The following is a 19,127-nucleotide window of genomic DNA, read 5'->3' on the forward strand; positions in this document are numbered from 1 at the left end:
GAATTAGAAGACAAAATTATGGAAAAAGAGGAAGCTGAGAAAAAGAGAGATAAAAAAATCCAGGAGTATGAGGGGAGAATTAGAGAAGTAAGTGATGCAATCAAACGGAACAATATCCGTATCACAGGAATTCCAGAAGAGGAAGAGAGAGAGAGAAAGGGGCTGAAGGTGTACTTGAACAAATCATAGCTGAGAACTTCCCTGATCTGGGGAAGGAAAAAGGCATTGAAATCCAAGAGGCACAGAGAACTCCCTTCAGACGTAATGTGAATCATCTTCTGCATGACATATCATAGTGAAACTGGCAAAATACAAGGATAAAGAGAAAATTCTGAAAGCAGCTAGGGATAAACACGCTCTAACTTACAAAGGGAGACCCATAAGAGTAGTGGCAGACCTATCTACTGAAACTTGACAGGCCAGAAAGGAATGGCACGAAATCTTCACTGTGATGAACAGAAAAAATATGTGGCTGAGAATCTTTTATCCAGCAAGTCATTTAGAATAGAAGGAGAGATAAAGGTCTTCCCAAACAAACAAAAACTGAAGGAATTCATCACCACTAAACCAGCCCTACAAGAGCTCCTAAGGGGGATTCTGTGAGGAAAATGTTGCAAGGACCACAAAGTACCAGAACATCATTACAAGCATGAAACCTACAGACATCACAATGACTCTAAACCCATATCTTTCAATAATAACACTGAATGTAAATGGACTAGATGCTCCAAACAAAAGACACAGGGTATCAGAATGGATACAAAAACAAGACCCATCTATTTGCTGTCTACAAGAGACTCATTTTAGGCCTGAGGAAACATTCAGATTGAATGTGAGGGGATGGAGAACTATCTATCATGCTGCTGGAAGTCAAAAGAAAGCTGGAGTAGCCATACTTCTATCAGACAAACTAGACTTTAAATTAAAGGTTGTAACAAGAGATGAAGAAGGGCATTATATAATAATTACAGGGTCTATCCATCAGGAAGAGCTAACAATTATAAATGTCTATGCACTGCATACAGGAGCCCCCAAATACATTAAACAAGTAATCACAAACATAAGCAACCTTATTGATAAGAATGTGGTAATTGCAGGGGACTTTAGTACTCCACTTAAAGCAATGGATAGATCATCTAGACACAGGATCAATAAAGAAATGAGGGCCCTGAATGATACATTGAATCAGATGGACTTGACAGATACGTTTAGAACTCTGCATCCCAAAGCAACAGAATATATTTTCTTCTTGAGTGCACATGGAACATTCTCCAAGATAGATCACATACTGGATCACAAAACAGCCCTTCATAAGTATAAAAGAATTGAGATCATACCATGCACACTTTCAGACCACAATGCTATGAAGCTTGAAATTAACCACAGGAAAAAGTCTGGAAAACCTCCAAAAGCATGGAGGTTAAAGAACACCCTACTAAAGAATGAATGGGTCAACCAGGCAATTAGACAAGAAATTAAAAAAATATGGAAACAAATGAAAATGAAAACAACAATCCAATCGCTTTGGGATGCAGCGAAGGCAGTCCTGAGAGGAAAATACATTGCAATCCAGGCCTATCTCAAGAAACAAGAAAAATACAAATACAAAATCTAACAACACACCTAAAGGAAATAGAAGCAGAACAGCAAAGACACCCCAAACCCAGCAGAAGAAGAGAAATAATAAAGATCAGAGCAGAAAAAAAACAATATAGAATCTAAAAAAAACTGTAGAGCAGATCAACGAAACCAAGAGTTGGTTTTTTGAAAAAATAAACAAAATTGATTAACGTCTAGCCAGGCTTCTCAAAAAGAAAAGGGAGATGACCCAAATAGATAAAATCAGGAATGAAAATGGAATTATTACAACCAATCCCTCAGAAATACAAGCAATTATCAGGGAATACTATGAAAAATTATATGCCAACAAACTGGACAACCTGGAAGAAATGGACAAATTCCTAAGCACCCACACACTTCCAAAACTCAAACAGGAAGAAATAGAAAATTTGAACAGACCCGTAACCAGTGATGAAATTGAATCAGTTATCAAAAATCTCCCAAAAAATAAGAGTCCAGGACCAGATGCCTTCCCTGGAGAATTTTACCAGACATTTAAAGCGGAGATAACACCTATCCTTCTCAAGCTGTTCCAAAAAACAGAAAGGGAAGGAAAATTCCAGACTCATTCTATGAAGCCAGCATTACTTTGATTCCTAAACCAGACAGAGACCCAGCAAAAAAAAAAAAAAAAAAAAAAGAACTACAGGCCAATATCCCTGATGAATATGGATGCAAAAATTCTCAACAAGATACTAGCAAATCGAATTCAACAGCATATAGAAAGAATTGTATACCATGATCAAGTGGGATTCATTCCTGGGCTGCAGGGCTGGTTCAACTTTCGCAAATCAATCAATGTGATAAATCACATTAATAAAAGAAAAGATAAGAACCATATGATCCTGTCAAACGATGCAGAAAAAACATTGACAAAATCCAGCATCCTTTCTTAATAAAAACCCTTGAGAAAGTCGGGATAGAAGGAACATACTTAAATATCATATGAAAAGCCCACAGCTAATATCATCCTCAATGGGGAAAAACTGAGAGCTTTCCCCCTAAGACCAGGAACATGACAGGGATGTCCACTCTCACTGCTATTGTTTAACATAGTGTTGGAAGTGCTAGCATCAGCAATCAGACAACAAAAGGAAATCAAAGGCATCAAAATTGGCAAAGATGAAGTCAAGCTTTCACTTTTTGCAGATGACGTGATACTACACATGGAAAACCCGATAGACTCCACCAAAAGTCTGCTAGAACTGCTACATGAATTCAGCAAAGTCACAGGATACAAAATCAATGTACAGAAATCAGCTGCATTCTTATACACTAACAATGAAACAAGAGAAAGACAAATAAAGAAACTGATCCCATTCACAATTGCACCAAGAATCATAAAATACCTAGTAATAAACCTAACCAAAGATGTAAAAGATTTGTATGCTGAAAACTATAGAAAGCTCATGAAGGAAATAGAAGATACAAAGAAATGGAAAAACATTCTGTGCTCATAGATTGGAAGAATAAATATTGTCAAAATGTCAATACTACCCAAAGCAATCTACACATTCAATGCAATCCCAATAAAAATTGCACCAGCATTATTCTTGAAGCTACAACAAGCAATCCTAAAATTTGTATGGAACCACAAAAGACCCCGAATAGCCAAAGGAATTTTGAAGAAGAAGACCAAAGCAGGAGGCATCACAATCCCAGACTTTAGCCTCTACTACAAAGCTGTCATCATCAAGACAGCATGGTATTGGCACAAAAACAGACACATAGACCAATGGAATAGAATAGAAACCCCAGAACTAGACCCACAAAAGTATGGCCAACTAATTTTTGACAAAGCAGGAAAGAATATCCAATGGAAAAAAGACAGTCTTTTTAACAAATGGTGCTGGGAGAACTGAACAGCAACATGCAGAAGGATGAAACTAGACCACTTTCTTACACCATTCACAAAAATAAACTCAAAATGGATAAAGGACCTGAATGTGAGACAGGAAACCATCAAAACCTTAGAGGAGAAAGCAGGAAAAGACCTCTCTGACCTCAGCCGCAGCAATTTCTTACTTGACACATCCCCAAAGGCAAGGGAATTAAAAGCAAAAATGAACTATTGGGACCTCATGAAGATAAAAAGCTTCTGCACAGCAAAGGAAACAACCAACAAAACTAAAAGGCAACCAACGGAATGGGAAAAGATATTTGCAAATGACATATCGGACAAAGGGCTAGTATCCAAAATCTATAAAGAGCTCACCAAACTCCACACCCAAAAAACAAATAATCCAGTGAAGAAATGGGCAGAAAACATGAATAGACACTTCTCTAAATAAGACATTCAAATGGCCAACAGGCACATGAAAAGATGCTCAACGTTGCTCCTCATCAGGGAAATACAAATCAAAACTGCACTGAGATACCACCTCACACTGGTCAGAGTGGCTAAAATGAACAAATCAGGAGACTATAGATGTTGGAGAGGATGCGGAGAAACAGGAACCCTCTTGCACTCTTGGTGGGAATGCAAACTGGTGCAGCCGCTCTGGAAAACAGTGTGGAGGTTCCTCAAAAAATTTAAAATAGATCTACCCTATGACCCAGCAATAGCACTGCTAGGAATTTACCCAAGGGATACAGGAGTGCTGATGCATAGGGGCACTTGGACCCCAATGTTTATAGCAGCACTTTCAACAATATCCAAATTACGGAAAGAGCCTCAATGTTCATCAACTGATGAATAGATAAAGAAATTGTGGCTTATATACATAATGGAATACTACGTGGCAGAGAAAGAATGAAATATGGCCTGTTGTAGCAACGTGGATGGAACTGGAGAGTGTTAAGTGAAATAAGTCATACAGAGAAAGACAGATACCATGTTTTCACTCTTATGTGGATCCTGAGAAACTTAACAGAAGACCATGTGGGAGGGGAAGGAAAAAAAAAAGTTAGAGAGGGAGCCAAACCAAAAGAGACTCTTAAAAACTGAGAATAAACTGAGGGTTGTTGGGGGGTGGGAGGGAGGGGAGAGTGGGTGATGGGCATTGAGGAAGGCACCTGTTGGGATGAGCACTGGGTGTTGTATGGAAACCAATTTGACAATAAATTTCATATTAAAAATAAATAATAAATATTATATTCAAAAATATATATATCTGCACTTCCATGTTCATTGTAGCATTATTCCCAATAGCTAAGATAGGGACACAAACTTAAGTGTTCACTAATGGACAAATAAAGAAATTGCCATATATATATGTGTGTGTGTGTGTGTGTGTGTGTGTGTGTGTGTGTGTGTGTATATAGAATAGAATATTATTAAGACTTAAATTATTAATACTAAATTATAGATATTATTAAGACTTAAAGAGAGATCCTGTTATTTGCAATATGGGTCCATTGTAAGACATTATGATAAGTGAAAAAGTCCAACACAGAAAGGAAAAAGTTGCATGATGTCACTTATATGTACAATCCAAAAGCTGAATACATAGAACTGGAGTAAAAGGGCAGTCACCAGGGGTGGGGAGGTGGGGGAAACGGGGAGACTTTGGGCAAAGGGTACAAAGTTGCACTTATGTTGAAAATTATAAATTATTAAAAATTTTAAAATGAAACCCAGAGAGATAAACACACACCTGTACAGATATAATTAGGGGAATCTGAATAATATCAGTAGATAATATCAATGTCAATATCCTTGTTGTGATATAATATAGTCTTGCAAAATATTACTATTGGGGGAAATTGGGTGAAATGAGCATGAAATCTATTACTTCTTACAACTGCATGTGAATTACTGATTATCACAATAAATATTCCATTTTAAAAAGTGGATACTAAATGTCAAGGGGAAACTGATTTTGTTTATTTATCCCACTTATTGTGATTTTAGCCTTAGTCAAGTTGAATGAAAACTAAAGAAACTTGAGTGGGTTAGAGAATTACAGTGTTACCTTGCATTTTTTCTTACGAAGTTTTAAAGACGGCTTTATTAACCAGTCAAAGAGTCCTCTCAGAAGAGCTTGATGATCTGGTTCTTGTAGAGGTCCTTTCAGGGAATTCAACCACGAGGATACAATTGGTTCCCATCCTAACTGTGAGGGTTCCAAATAAATCATGCCACAGCGGCTTACAGTGGCAGGCTAGAGAAAAAAGACAAGTTTTCTTTTTCCAATGTTGCTTTCATGCCAGTAGTACCTGGCAGTCATTAACTACTTCTTTGAATGACTTATAAGGCCTGTCATGATCTAGCACCTGTCTTCCTCTACAGCCTCCCAGACGTGTCATGGCTTCATATCTTTACATATCATGTTGTCATGATTTGGAATGCCCAGCCCCAACTAATCTCCCTAGAGAAGTGTTGCCCTTCAAAGCCAGGTCAAATACTCAGACATTTTCCATGGTCCTCCTCTACCCATTCGCCTCTTGGGTACCCACCCCCTCCATATTCTTAGAGCACTTACATGTAGCAGTATAGTGGGATTATTTATGAGCATGCTTCTCATCCTTCCTAAATGAGCATAAGCTATATCTTATTCATCTTAGTATTTCTGGTGCCTAACTAGTCTTCTGACATATAATAAAAAATACTTATTGACCAAATGAGCAAATAAACAATCTACTGTTATGCTAAAACATGAACTTACTGAGGCCTGGGAAAGGTCCATTGCTTCAAAGATGAGGCTCATTTGAGGGGACATCTGAATGATTTCTCCACTCATAAGGCAAAGCTAAAGGCAATTATATTTCAAACATTTATTTTTTAAAAAACTCAAACTTCTCAAATAAAAATATATTGTAGGTATAAGATAATGTATATCCTGTGATGTAAGTATTACATAAAAGCCAGAAAATTGTAAGCTAGATCTAGCTCGGTCAATACTTACTAGACGTAACATCTCTGACTCTCAGCCTCTTCATCTATAAACTCGGTTAATTTCTCTCCCATAGAGTTAGGCGGGAGGAGAACTACATGACATACTTAAACTCGGTTAATTTCTCTCCCATAGAGTTAGGCGGGAGGAGAACTACATGACATACTACAAAAATCCTATACAAATCTCAGTCCTTGCTATTAATAAAATTACATCGGTCAGGCACCTGGGTAGCTTAGTCATTCAAACATCTGACTTTGGCTCAGATCATGATTTCATGGTTCTTGAGTGTGAGCTCCACAAGGGGGTCTCTGTTGTCACAGCAAAGCCCCCTTTGGATCCTCTGTCCCCCTCTCTCTCTCTGCCCCTCCCCCAATCACACTCTCTCAAAACTAAATAAACATTTAAAAACATTACATGGGTTGCTGGAGGGGAGTTGGGTGGGAGGGATAGGCTAAATGGGTGATGGGCCTTAAGGAGGGCACTCATTGGAATGAGCACTTGGTGTAATATGTAAGTGATGAATCACTGGGTTCTACTCCTGAAACCAATAGTACGCTACATATTAACTAACATGAATTTAAATATATATAGTTTTAATCTTTTTTAATGTTTTTTTTTTTTTTGGAAGAGCGAGACAGAGCATGAGCAGGGGAGGGGCAGAGAGAGAGGGAGATACAGAATCCAAAGCAGGCTCTAGGCTCTGAGCTGTCAGCACAGAGCCCAATGCGAGGCTTAAACCTATGAACTGCAAGATCATGACCTGAGCCGAAGTCGGATGCTTAACCAACTGAGCCACCCTAAATAAATAATGTTTTAAAAATTACATGAAATACTCCTGACTTTATAAAGTTGTCAAAAGGTCTCCTTGTTAATAAAAAAAAAAAGAAAAATTGAAAATAAAGAATAATATGGACACTAATATACCCATCTCCTGTACTTAACCAACATTAAGATTTTCCCACATTTGCTTCCTTTTGTAAAGAAGTATTTTTAAGAGGCACCTGGCTGCCTCAGTTTGTAGAGCATGCAACTCTTGACCTTGGGGTTGTGAGTTCAAGCCTCATGTTGGGTGCAGAAATTACTTTAAAAAAAAAGGGGGGGCACCTGGGTGGCTCAGTCGGTTGAGCATCCGACTTCGGCTTAGGTAATAATGTCATAGTTCATGAGTTCAAGCCCCGCGTTGGGCTCTGTGCTGACAGCTCAGAACCTGGAGCCTGCTTTGGATTCTGTGTCTCCCTCTCTCTGCCCCTTCCCCACTCATGCTCTGTCTCTCTCTGTCTCTCAAAGATGAATAAACGTTTAAAAAAAAATTTAAAAAGGATACTGAGGAATAAAACACTATTTTAAAGAGCATTATGCCCACCACGGCATTTCACATCCAAATATGTCAATATGCAGCTCCAAAAAATAAGAAGTTTTCAGGGCACCTGGTGTCTCAGTCGGTTAAATGTCCAACTCTTGGTTTCTGCTCAGGTCATGATCTCATGGTTTGTGAGATAGAGCCAGACTCTCCACCAACAGTGCAGAGCACTTGTTTGGGATTCTTTCTCTCCCTCTCTCTCCCTGCCCCTCCCCCACTCGCTCTGTCTCTCTCTCCAAATAAATAAATAAACTTAAAAAAAAAATAAACTGTTTTCTATATTACCTCAGTAACATTATCACACCTAACAAAATTACCAATAAGTCCTTAATATGATCTAATACTCAGCCAGTACTCAAATTTCCTCAATGACAACAGGAATATCTTTTCAACTGATTTACTCAAACCAAAATTCAATCAAGGACCATGCACTGCATTTAATATGCGGATATAGATCACTTTTAATCTAAAACATTCCTCTTTGAGAGAGAGGCAAACCAAGAAACAGACTCTTGGTCTTTGTCTAGAGGACAAACAGAGGGTAACCAGAGGGGAAGTGGGTGGGAGGGATGGATGAAATAGGTGATGGGGATTAAGGAGTCCACTTATGATGAGCACCTGGTGAGGTATGGAAGTGCTGAATCACTATATTGTACACCTGAACCTAATATTACACTGTATGCTAACTAGAATTTAAATAAAAACTTAAAAAATAAAATAAAATGTTCCTCTTCAATCAAATATGTAAAAAATCTCAATTTGTCAACTGCTTCCTTTCTGCCCAATTCCTTTCTTGTTCATTATTATTAAAGCCATCTCATCTTCTCAATTTCCTTGGCATCTACCTTTGGAATTATCATTAACTTTTAATAATTTTAATAATATTAATTGTTGATATCCCAATTTCATTTCTACATTGTTTTTTTTTTTTCAATTCTTCCTCTTCATTTATTTTTCTGGGTTTCTTCTCTACAACCATCACTCTAGTCCCAGTTTTGCCCCTATCTGTTAAATGTTGACAATGTGGCATTTAGCATTCCTGGACCTCTGTAAAATAAATGGATGGCCTAGAGCTGGATTGTCTGATAAGCTAGCCCAGTATTCATATGTGCCTGTTTATACTTTTTACTAATTAAATCTAATTTAACTAATTAAATAACTTCATCTTAAGTAGTTAAAGTTAAATAAGATTTAAAGTCAGTTCTCAACTGCACTAGCCAAATTTCAAATGCTCAATAACCACATTTGACTAGTATCTACCTTCCTGGACAATGCAGACATTTCCATTATTGCAGAAAGTTGTTTTGGACAGTGCTGGCCTATAAAACTTTTAATTTCCTACCAGATTATTTCAGCAAACATCCTATTTACTTCATATTTGGGAGATGGAGTCAGCTTTTTCCTCACTCCCCCATAGTGTTTCCTAAATACTCTACCCCACCCTTTCCACCTTCTGCTCCTTTGACAACCCATGCTCCCTGCTGTCACTCACCAGCACCTCAGCATTCCCATCATTAGCTAAAGCCTTTGATACATGGCTCAATTTTTTTCACTCTGGCCTGATCCACTGTTTGTGAGGGGGGAGCATCTCAATATGGCAGCCCCTCAGATCCTTGACTACCCTATCTTCACTTAGGTTTTTCCTACTGCACTCCAGCCATCCAGTTTATACACCTGGGACCTTCTCTCCTGGAACACTACACAATTCTGAAATACTAAATTCAAGCTTCCCAGTCTCCGATGCATCCAGTGCTCTCACTCATTGACTACTCATCTACCCAATCATCTACTCCACTTACTCTCCACTTTCATATCCCTGCTGTTTTCACTTCTGTCATTGTTAAGCAGCTTCCTTCCATGGCCTAGCTCTTCTAGAACTCTCATACCAGTATCTTCAAAGTCTTTCTGTACTTCCAGTCCAGCAGCATAATCTACACTCACATCCAAGCTGCTTAGACCGGTAGGGAAAATCTCACAAAGGCAGACCTTGGCACTACTACTACTACTAGTCCTCAGACAGGCTTCTGTGCTTTCCTAGCAATTATCTTTCCCATTTTCCATAATGGCTAATTTAAATCTTCCTCCTTTTCTCCTCCAGTGTACAAAGAACTAGGGTCTACCACTTCACAAAGAAAAGATAAATCATCAAAAGGACTTGCTTTCAGATTTCCACTATCAAATTCATACATCCACCTATATCTATACCTATCCTTTTCCTCTTTCCTCTCATCCAATATGAGACAATCCTCCCACCTGGCTCTGAATTCGACTTTGATTAGCCCCTCTCCTCTTCTGAATCTTTATTACTCCTTAGCTCAATCAATGTAACTGAAAGAAGGAATTTGAATAAACGACCAACCACCTACGAAAATGTGCTGGTGTATTTGAATGCTAATTAAATTAATTTGCTTACTTAGTAGTGTGGTTATTTCATGTAAGTATGAAAATAAGTTGTGATATATGCAGTGGAATACCAATACAGATATAAAAAGAATAAATAAGTAAAATGGAAGTACAACACCATGAATATCACAGATGCCACATTGACCACAAGAAGGAAAATACTCAGGAGTATGATTCCATATACATGAAGTTCAAGAACCAGCAAAACTAATTTATCACAGTAGAAGAAAGAATAGCAATTGCACCAGTGGGAAGGGTATACTTATTCAGAAGGAATCAGTGAGTGTAGCTTGTAGAGTGAAAGAAATTTTATGCATCTTTATTTAAATGATGGTTATGTGAATGCACAAGTTTTTTAAAAAAGCGCAGAATCTAAACTTAAAATTAGTCACATTTTATAATTTACATATGGTCTCTCATAGAAGACTTCTATTTTCTAGTTCTTTTGTATATTTCACAGCTTCTAAGGTAATGCAACACATGCAAGTACTGAAGCATTCAATGTTTTCCTTTTTTAAAAATGTTTATTTATTTTTGGGGCGCCTGGGTGGCGCAGTCGGTTAAGCGTCCGACTTCAGCCAGGTCACGATCTCGCAGTCCGTGAGTTCCAGCCCCGCGTCGGGCTCTGGGCTGATGGCTCAGAGCCTGGAGCCTGTTTCCGATTCTGTGTCTCCCTCTCTCTCTGCCCCTCCCCCGTTCATGCTCTGTCTCTCTCTGTCCCAAAAATAAATAAACGTTGAAAAAAAAATTTTTTTAAATGTTTATTTATTTTTGAGAGAGAGAGAGAGCACGTGCGCAAGGGAGAGGGGGAGAGGGAGAGAGAGAGAGAGGAGAGAGAAAATCTGAAGCAGGTTCCAGGCTCTAGATGTCAGCACAGAGAGCCTGATGCAGGGCTTGAACCAATGAACTGCGAGATCATGACCTGAGCTGAAGTGGGAAGCTTAACTGACTGAGCCACCCAGGTGCCCCGCATTCAATGTTTTCAAAATGGAATAAGGCCCTTTTATTTTCTCCTAAAATATTAAAGTTCTATAAGAAACCATAAGACAGGAGTCACTTAACAACTTAACACCTACTACAATACCACACCTTCCTGTTAACACAACGGTTTTAATATACTTTTATTCTATAAAAAAAAAAGTAAGCAGAGAATTTATTATAGCATAGTTTTCATTTAAAAGATAATCTATAAACTTACTACACTTGCTGCACCCTTTGCTTTAAATATATAGTCCTAGTCAATTAGTTGTTGAACACATAACATTGCTTAAGCATATTTACATGTATTTTGTTTTATAACTGGCAAAAAAAATCATTTTACATTAAATCTACCATTTTAACCCTTCTTAAGTTTACAGCTCAGTAGTGTTTGGTATATTCATATTGTGTATCAGTTTTGCTTTTAATCAGGAGGATTTACCTTTTTATTATCATCCAATACTGTGTTCATGCTCTCTATCCACAAAGTGTCAATGGGACCATCGAATACAACCCATTTCCGGTCAGGTGTTTCTGATAAGGCAAATTCTCTAAAAGTGTTGGCCACAATACCATCAGTCCACTGGGGAAGAAAAAGAGAGTTGGGAAGCTTTCTTTATAAGACTATAAAGTGATCATATAAAAACATTTCAAATTTCGTGGTTTAAAGCACACTGTCAATAAGAGAATATTTATACTGTAGATTACCTCATGAGACACTGGGTCAAACTGTCCAAAAAGTTGACCCATAGTAATGGATTTGGGGTTTACAGTCCTATAAATAACCTTTTCTTCCTCTCCATAGCCACGTTCATTCATAAGAGTTAGAGTATCAGCCAGCATATGCAGAACTTTTGTCTTAGCAGCAAAAGGCTCTCCTACCAACATAAAACTACAAAGGAAAAGAATTATACAATATGATTCTAAAAAAATAATGGTAAATTATTTTCCTGTTTTACTGGTATTTATAATTTTTGAAATTCTATTAATTTTTCTCAGACACGAGAATACATTTAACTTCTGAACTGGTTGATTTCTAAGATTCTCTTCATTAATACCACTACCTACAAAAGAGAATAAAAAAACGTCCAAATGAAAATGAAAACTTAATTATACACTCTTAAAATTAAAAAAATAAAGACTTTGGGCCTCCCAAGAAGAGAAATGGGAAAGATTGCCCTTCCTGAAGTCTTTACTTACTATGGTAATTACTTTTTGCTCTTTGCCAAATACTTCTGAATCTCCTCTCTCCCAGCACATAGAAGGATTCCTCGCCCTCTTGTTGAAATACTAGGTGACTAATGAGTACCAAGTGGAAACACGGGTGTTACTTCCTAGCAGGAAGGGTATAGATCATTGCCTGCAACGGAGCCTACAGAGCTCTCTTCTTACAGGGCTTTTCCCTCTAGCACAGCTGTGACCATCATGTTGAGATGGTGGATGCTCCAATAGCCTGGGACCCTGAATAATTATGATGAGCAGATACTTCCTGTTAACCTGGAGTGGACACAGCATGAATGGGAAATAAACCTTTGTTTGTTTGTTTGTTTGTTTGTTTGTTTGTTTTTTAAGTCACTAAGATTTGGGTTTTAGTGACTGATCGTTTCTAAAGAATAATCTAGCCCATCCTTACTGGAGAGAAATTAGTTCCCAGAAGGGGGTAAAGTATTCTTAAGACTTAAATATGTGGTAATGACTTAGAGGCCAGGTTGTTGGTGGCAAATTAACCATTATTACAGGCTAAAAAAAGATTGGCAATTAATGTTAGGCAATGATGAAACATTTGGCAAATTTGTTCGTTGAGATAACTTGGAATACAGATAATATACATAATGAAATTGTCATTTTAGGAAAAAGGGTAGTAAACAGATGATTATTAATATATGATGGCAGCTGATGGCTGCATTTAACAAAGAACTACAGGAGAGAAATGAGCCCAGAAAAAAAATAGCCAGTTTGAAAGTTGGAATGAAAGAACAGAGGGAGTCCAGAAATTCAGGAACCTATAAGCAACTTATTCTTATTCCCAACTGGTAAATAAAGATAATTTGAGAAAGCCTTTGAACAACAAAAATCTACTCAGCCTGGCAACAAGGATCACATTAAAGGTAGGGCCATTGTATCACTTTATTAAAATCTATGAAAGATTAATATAGTTCCCAGTAATCATTTCAGGAGGATAAAATAATTCAGGAAAAATAGATTAAGTTTGTGGCCTTCCCAATTAAGCCTGATCAATTCAACGATACTGCAAGGAAATTTATAAAGGTATGACTTAGTAAGGACTGTAGTTGTAGCTACTGGCACAGAGAGCTGCCTGGAATCAAATAAGTTTACCAAGTTTTTGAGGGAGTTTACTGACAAACCATGAGTCTAGACTAAAACATGTGAATGTTCAAGACTTAAAAATGATCCTCACGTATTAGATGCATAAGGGTTGATTGTATTAGTTCCTGTATTTTTTTTTTTTAGTTTTTCAATTCCATCTATTTTTGTCTACATTTGAAAATGTACACAATGTGAAGCTGTTTAATTTTTTTTATCCTGCCTTTAAAAAAAAATCATAACTTTTGAGACCTCAACTTCCCATAGGCAGGAAGCAGGCTAAAAACATTTCTCAGCTCCCAAAGACATATTCTCTATTGTCTACTTTACATGTGACTTTACAGGGAAAAAAATGAAGATGGAAAGCTCTCTCAAGAAAGTTGAACCGAGGTCCACAGAGAACAATTAACAGGAAAGGCCCTTCCAGGGAGCAAAACCATGCAAAAGTAGATCCAGGTTTTAGGGGATCTAAAGTTTATACAGTTAGTGGAGCGGGCTCTCCAAGGAAAAAATTATATATGTAACTACTGATGCAAAATGTCCACAGCTACTTTAATGACACCCTATATAATAAAGCATGTATATCAAATGATTATGACTCCTTGGAAAGCCCTCTACAAGTGAAAGAACCTGAGGTTTAAATGATCAGTTTCGTAGTCAATGTATCTCTGGGACTGGGGCTCCTCACATGCCCAGCTGGGTTTCAGGACTGCTACCCACAATTGCTGGCTGTGTCTCCAGTTCTTCAACTTCTGGCTGGTAGTGTTTGCTCCAATAACCTGTTCTGGGAAGCCCACTATTATAATGAAGACTGGTGTGTGGAGGGCAGATAACTTGTCTTTCTACTTTGTAGGTCTTTGGATCATGAGGAACAACTTCCAAATCTGATATAGAAACCATCATGCATCACCTAGAGAGCCTGAACTTTGAGTATGGTTCATTGACTAGAACTTTTAAATTGTATTCCTGGGAAGGGAAGAGTGTGTTTTATGTGCACGAAGGAGAGTAAATAACACATTTGATGACCAAAAGGGCAAATTGTGGTGGTCATTAGTGCTACATCACTGAATGAGGACGCCTTACCAATCAATCCATGTTGGATGGGCAGCATGAGACGGAAATAAACCTTTGTTTTTAAGGGATGGGAAATGGAGGATGGGGCTCTTTGTCTCTTAGCCTACCTGAGTAGCTGAATCTTTTAGTTAACAAATTGTAGTTGTTTTAATAGTTTAATTTGAAAACAGCATCTAACCATGGCAGACAATGATAATCTATAATCTTACCCATGTCTAACAATCATCATTTCATATGTCTGAATCATTTTTTCAAGAAAAAATTTAACTGGCTGAAGATTATGTACTTTGCAGGCTTCATGAGCACATTCCAAAAATTCCTAAAGTAAAAGAAAAATGGAATGAATTCTTATAAAATGGTATTACAAATGATATCCATGTCTTATAAATGTAGACTTTTCATTTTAAAATAAAAAATTGTATCTTTTTATATTGATAAATTATTTCTTAAAGTTTTATTTTTAAAGTTGAATGTTTTAATTAAAAGGAAGAACAAATAGAATTAAACTACTTTAAAAATATTATTATTCCCTATTATAAGTTAATGATCATAGCACCATAGCATTGGGTGCAGGCTGCATGGAAACAACTCCTTTTATTTTTATTTTTAAAAACTTTTAATGTTCATTTATTTTTGAGAGAGACAGAGCATGAGCAGGGGAAGGGAAGAGAGAGAGGGAGACACAGAATCTGAAGCAGGCTCCAGGTTCCAAGCTGTCAGCACAGAGTGCGTTGTGGGGCTCAAACTTGCAGACCTCAAGATCATGACCTGAGCCAAAGTCGGACGCTCAACCTACTGAGCTACCCAGGAGCCCTAGAAACAACTCCTTTTAATAGGGTTTTCAAGAGTTTCACCTTTGGTTAGGATACAGAAGGACATGCCAAACAATCCTTCACACTGTCATAACTAGAAATAAACAGTTTAAACATAGTTTTTCTACAAAACACCATACCGCTTTAGTCTCTACAATTATTTTATACATAGTTTTTAACATAAAATCAAACTTTACAAGTCATGAGAGAGTATAGCTGAAGATCAAGAGGAAAAAAATAGAAAATAAACTCCCAGATGACCTAGATGTCATAATTAGTAGACAAGAACATTAAAATAATGTCCTCTCTCCTTGGTCCTCCCCTGCTGGTGTGTGTGCACGCTCTCTCAAAAATAAATAAACTGTAAAAAATAAAGAATAAAGTTTTTATATTGTTTCTGAAATGGTAAAATACAAACCTAAGGTAAACTGTAATAATTCGAGGATGTATATTATATCCTGTGGAGTAACCACTGAAGTAAAACTAAAAATTCAACAGAGAAGAATAATGGAGAAATAGACATTATCTGAAACCCAAAAGAAGTCAGTAAAGGAAAAATAAAGGAATATTATACATATTAAAAAGCAGTATGACATAGTTTCGAGTTTTTTTGTTTTTGTTTTTGTTTTTGTTTTTGTTTTTCCCTTTGGCCCTGGGCCCCTTGGCTCATCTGTAGGTGCACTGAGCCACTTGGCCACACACCTCCCAGCACTGACTCTTAGTAGTATTTTTCAAGCTGAAAGCTGTAGGTCCATGGATTTGTTGCTATATTCATAGAAGTACAGGAATTTTCCATGACAATGTTACAGTTTTTGTATTCTTATTCTGATTTTTAAAAATAATATTAGCATACCCTGAATCATCTTGTTTATTACCCGTAGTATAATATAACAATATATATGGTCTTTATTCCCAGTTCCTGGCACAGAGCTCCTATAACCCTGAAAATTTCATGAGTGATAGGAGTGTCTTCGTTACTCTTAATGAGCCCTTGTCAATCACATCCAAGTTTATGCTGATGAAGTGACTTAGAGTGGGGACCTGAGATAGTCTCGGGATGGGACTGGTGGCAAGAAAGACCCAGTGATTAGAGGGTTGGAACTTTCAGCCTTTGGTGAAGGCATTGGGTGGTGGGGAGGGAGGGACAGGGTGGAAGATTGAGCTCTGTAAAAACTCTGACACAATGAGATTCAGAGAGCTTCTGGTTTGGTGGCACACCAAAATGCAGGGAGAATGACATACCTTGAAGCATGCTGCCACCCACTATATCACCATATCTATACATCTCTTCCATTTGGTCCTTCCTGAGTTGTATCCTTTATATATATATATATATATATATATATTTTTTTTTTTTTTTTAAGAGAGAAAGAGAGTACTAGACTGGGGAAGAAGAGCAGAGAGAGAGACAGAGAGAGAGAGAGAGAGAGAGAATGTTAAGCAGGCTCCCCCCTGCTCAGAGCAGAGCTCGATGCAGGCACGACCCTGGGATCATTATATGATAGGAAAAGATAGGGTAAAATAGGCAGAAAGAGAAAGGTTAGGACCTGGGGTCCCTGGATGGGTAAAGCATATTTTTAATTTTTTTAACATTTATTTATTTTTAAGAGACAGAGAAGAAGGGGGAGAGGGGCAGAGAGAGGGGGAGACACAGAATCTGAAGCAGGCTCCAGGCTCTGAGCTGTCAGCACAGAGCCCAACACAGGGCTCAAACCCACGAACTGTGAGATCATGACCTGAGCTGAAGCCAGAAGCCCAACCAATGAGCCACCCAGGCGTCCCAAAAACACATTATTTTAAAACAATGCTGGGAACATCTGACCATGAGCAAACTCCTTCAGGGGTAAGGTTCTAGGGTTCCTCTTACGAATTTAACGAGAGCACCTACTACCCCTCACATGTTTCCCTCAGGAATGTGACAAAATAACTAACTAAAAGTTAGTAGCAGACTATAAAACGTAAGGCCCACAAGGAACTGGTTTGGCCATAGACCATCCCTCATACAATGGAAACCAGCCAATTGAAAAGGAATGACTAGACATTTAGAGTTACCTCGCTAATAAGGGTAAGACCTAAGAAGGGACAAGGGGGAAGATAAGGAGCTGACCAAAACCCTATAAAACTAAGTCCCTTGCCTACAGTCCACAAGCCTTCACTTTCAAATGCCCCCTCTCTGTAATGAGAGCTTTCATACTATTCTTACTTTCTGATCTTATACTCTAATAAACTTTTGCCTGCTGCTCATTTTATTCTGTGTCCACCTCTTCATTCTTGGAAGCAGCGAGACAATGAATCCAGGGTACTGAGGTGAAAATTCCTGCAACAAAGACCTGAGTTGAAAATCAAGAGTCAGACCCTTAACCAACTGAGCCACTCAGGCACCCCTCCCCACTTTTTAAAGTAGCTTCCACACCCAACATGGGGCTTGAACTCACAATCCTGAGACCAAGACTCACATGGTTAACTGCCTGAGCCAACCAGGCACCCCCCCTGAGTTGTATCCTTTATAATAAACCAGTAAACATTAATAATAAACTGTGTTCTTGAGTTCTGAGAGCTGTTCTAACAAATTATCAAAGCTGGGTGGGGAGGTTGTGGAAAGTCCAGCCAGTCAGCAGTACAGGTGACCAGAGACTCAAAACTGTCTGAAGTGAGGGGAAGTCTTGTAGGACAGAGCCCTTAATCTGTGGAGTCTGACCAGGTAGCTAGTGTCAGAATTGAACTGTTGAACAACCAGTTGGTGTCCAGAGAAAGAGAATTGGTTGTTGGCTTTGGAAAACGCCCTGGAATCACATTAATCTGATATTGCCATAGAATGTAGATTAGTATTTGAGTTTGAAGGTTTAAAGTAAAAAGGCTAAAAAAGTAAATGATGCCTTTAAACCAAGTGACGCCTTACTGATATAATAGCTCAAGCAAATTGAAACTTTTATAGTAATATCAATAGGAAGAGGGGGTGGAAGAATTGAATCATCAAATGGTAAAAGGTAGTTTATATATGCTGAACTCAAAAAGTCTTCACTATACATTTTATCATTTAAATTGCCATAAAGTGACATTTAATTTCAGCCACACATCCTCTATCTCATTAAGATTGTTTTGTTTGTAATTTTAAATTTTATTTTGATTTTGGCACAAAAATAGACATATAGATCAATGGAACAAAATAGAAAACCCCAAAGTAAACCCATAATTATATACGCGATTAATGTCCTTCAACAAAGGAGGCAAAGATATGCAATAGGAAAAAGTATCTTCAACAAATGGTGCTGGGAAAACTGGACAGCTACCTGCAAAAGAATGAAACCGTGCCACTTTCTTACACCACACCCAAAAATAAACTCAAAATGAATTAAAGACCTAAATGTGAGACCTGAAACATAAAAATCCCAGAGGAGAGCACAGGCAGTAATGTCTCACATCAGCCAAAGTGACATTTTTCTAGATATTTCTGAGGCAAGGGCAATAAAAGCAAAAATAAACTATTGGGAAATCTTCAAAATAAAAAGCACAACAGAGGAAACAATCAACAAAACCAAAAGGCAACCTACTGAGTGGGAGGAGATATTTGCAAATGACATATTTGATAAAGGATTAGTATCCAAAATATATAAAGCAACTACAAAACTCAACACCCAAAACACAAATAATCCAGTGAAGAAATGGGCAGAAGACATGAATAGACATTTCTCCAAAGAAGACATCCAGATGGCCAAC

General features: G+C 37.8%; 1 protein-coding gene across 18 annotated transcripts in view; it reads right to left on the reverse strand.

Moving 5' to 3' along the window:
• Positions 1 to 19,127, reverse strand: part of DNAH12 (dynein axonemal heavy chain 12) — a 221,014-nt gene that overhangs the window by 126,805 nt on the left and 75,082 nt on the right. For all 18 annotated transcript variants that reach the window (XM_045051717.1, XM_045051716.1, XM_045051715.1 and 15 more), the window contains 5 exons: positions 14,808 to 14,917; positions 11,908 to 12,091; positions 11,642 to 11,782; positions 6,228 to 6,311; positions 5,535 to 5,723 (listed from right to left, as the gene is read on the reverse strand). In XM_045051717.1, coding sequence (XP_044907652.1) covers positions 5,535 to 5,723; positions 6,228 to 6,311; positions 11,642 to 11,782; positions 11,908 to 12,091; positions 14,808 to 14,917 — 708 coding nt within the window. The remainder of the gene's footprint in view (positions 1 to 5,534; positions 5,724 to 6,227; positions 6,312 to 11,641; positions 11,783 to 11,907; positions 12,092 to 14,807; positions 14,918 to 19,127) is intronic.

The sequence above is a fragment of the Felis catus genome, chromosome A2 (assembly GCF_018350175.1).
Source record: "Felis catus isolate Fca126 chromosome A2, F.catus_Fca126_mat1.0, whole genome shotgun sequence".
Taxonomy (NCBI): Eukaryota; Metazoa; Chordata; class Mammalia; order Carnivora; family Felidae; genus Felis; species Felis catus.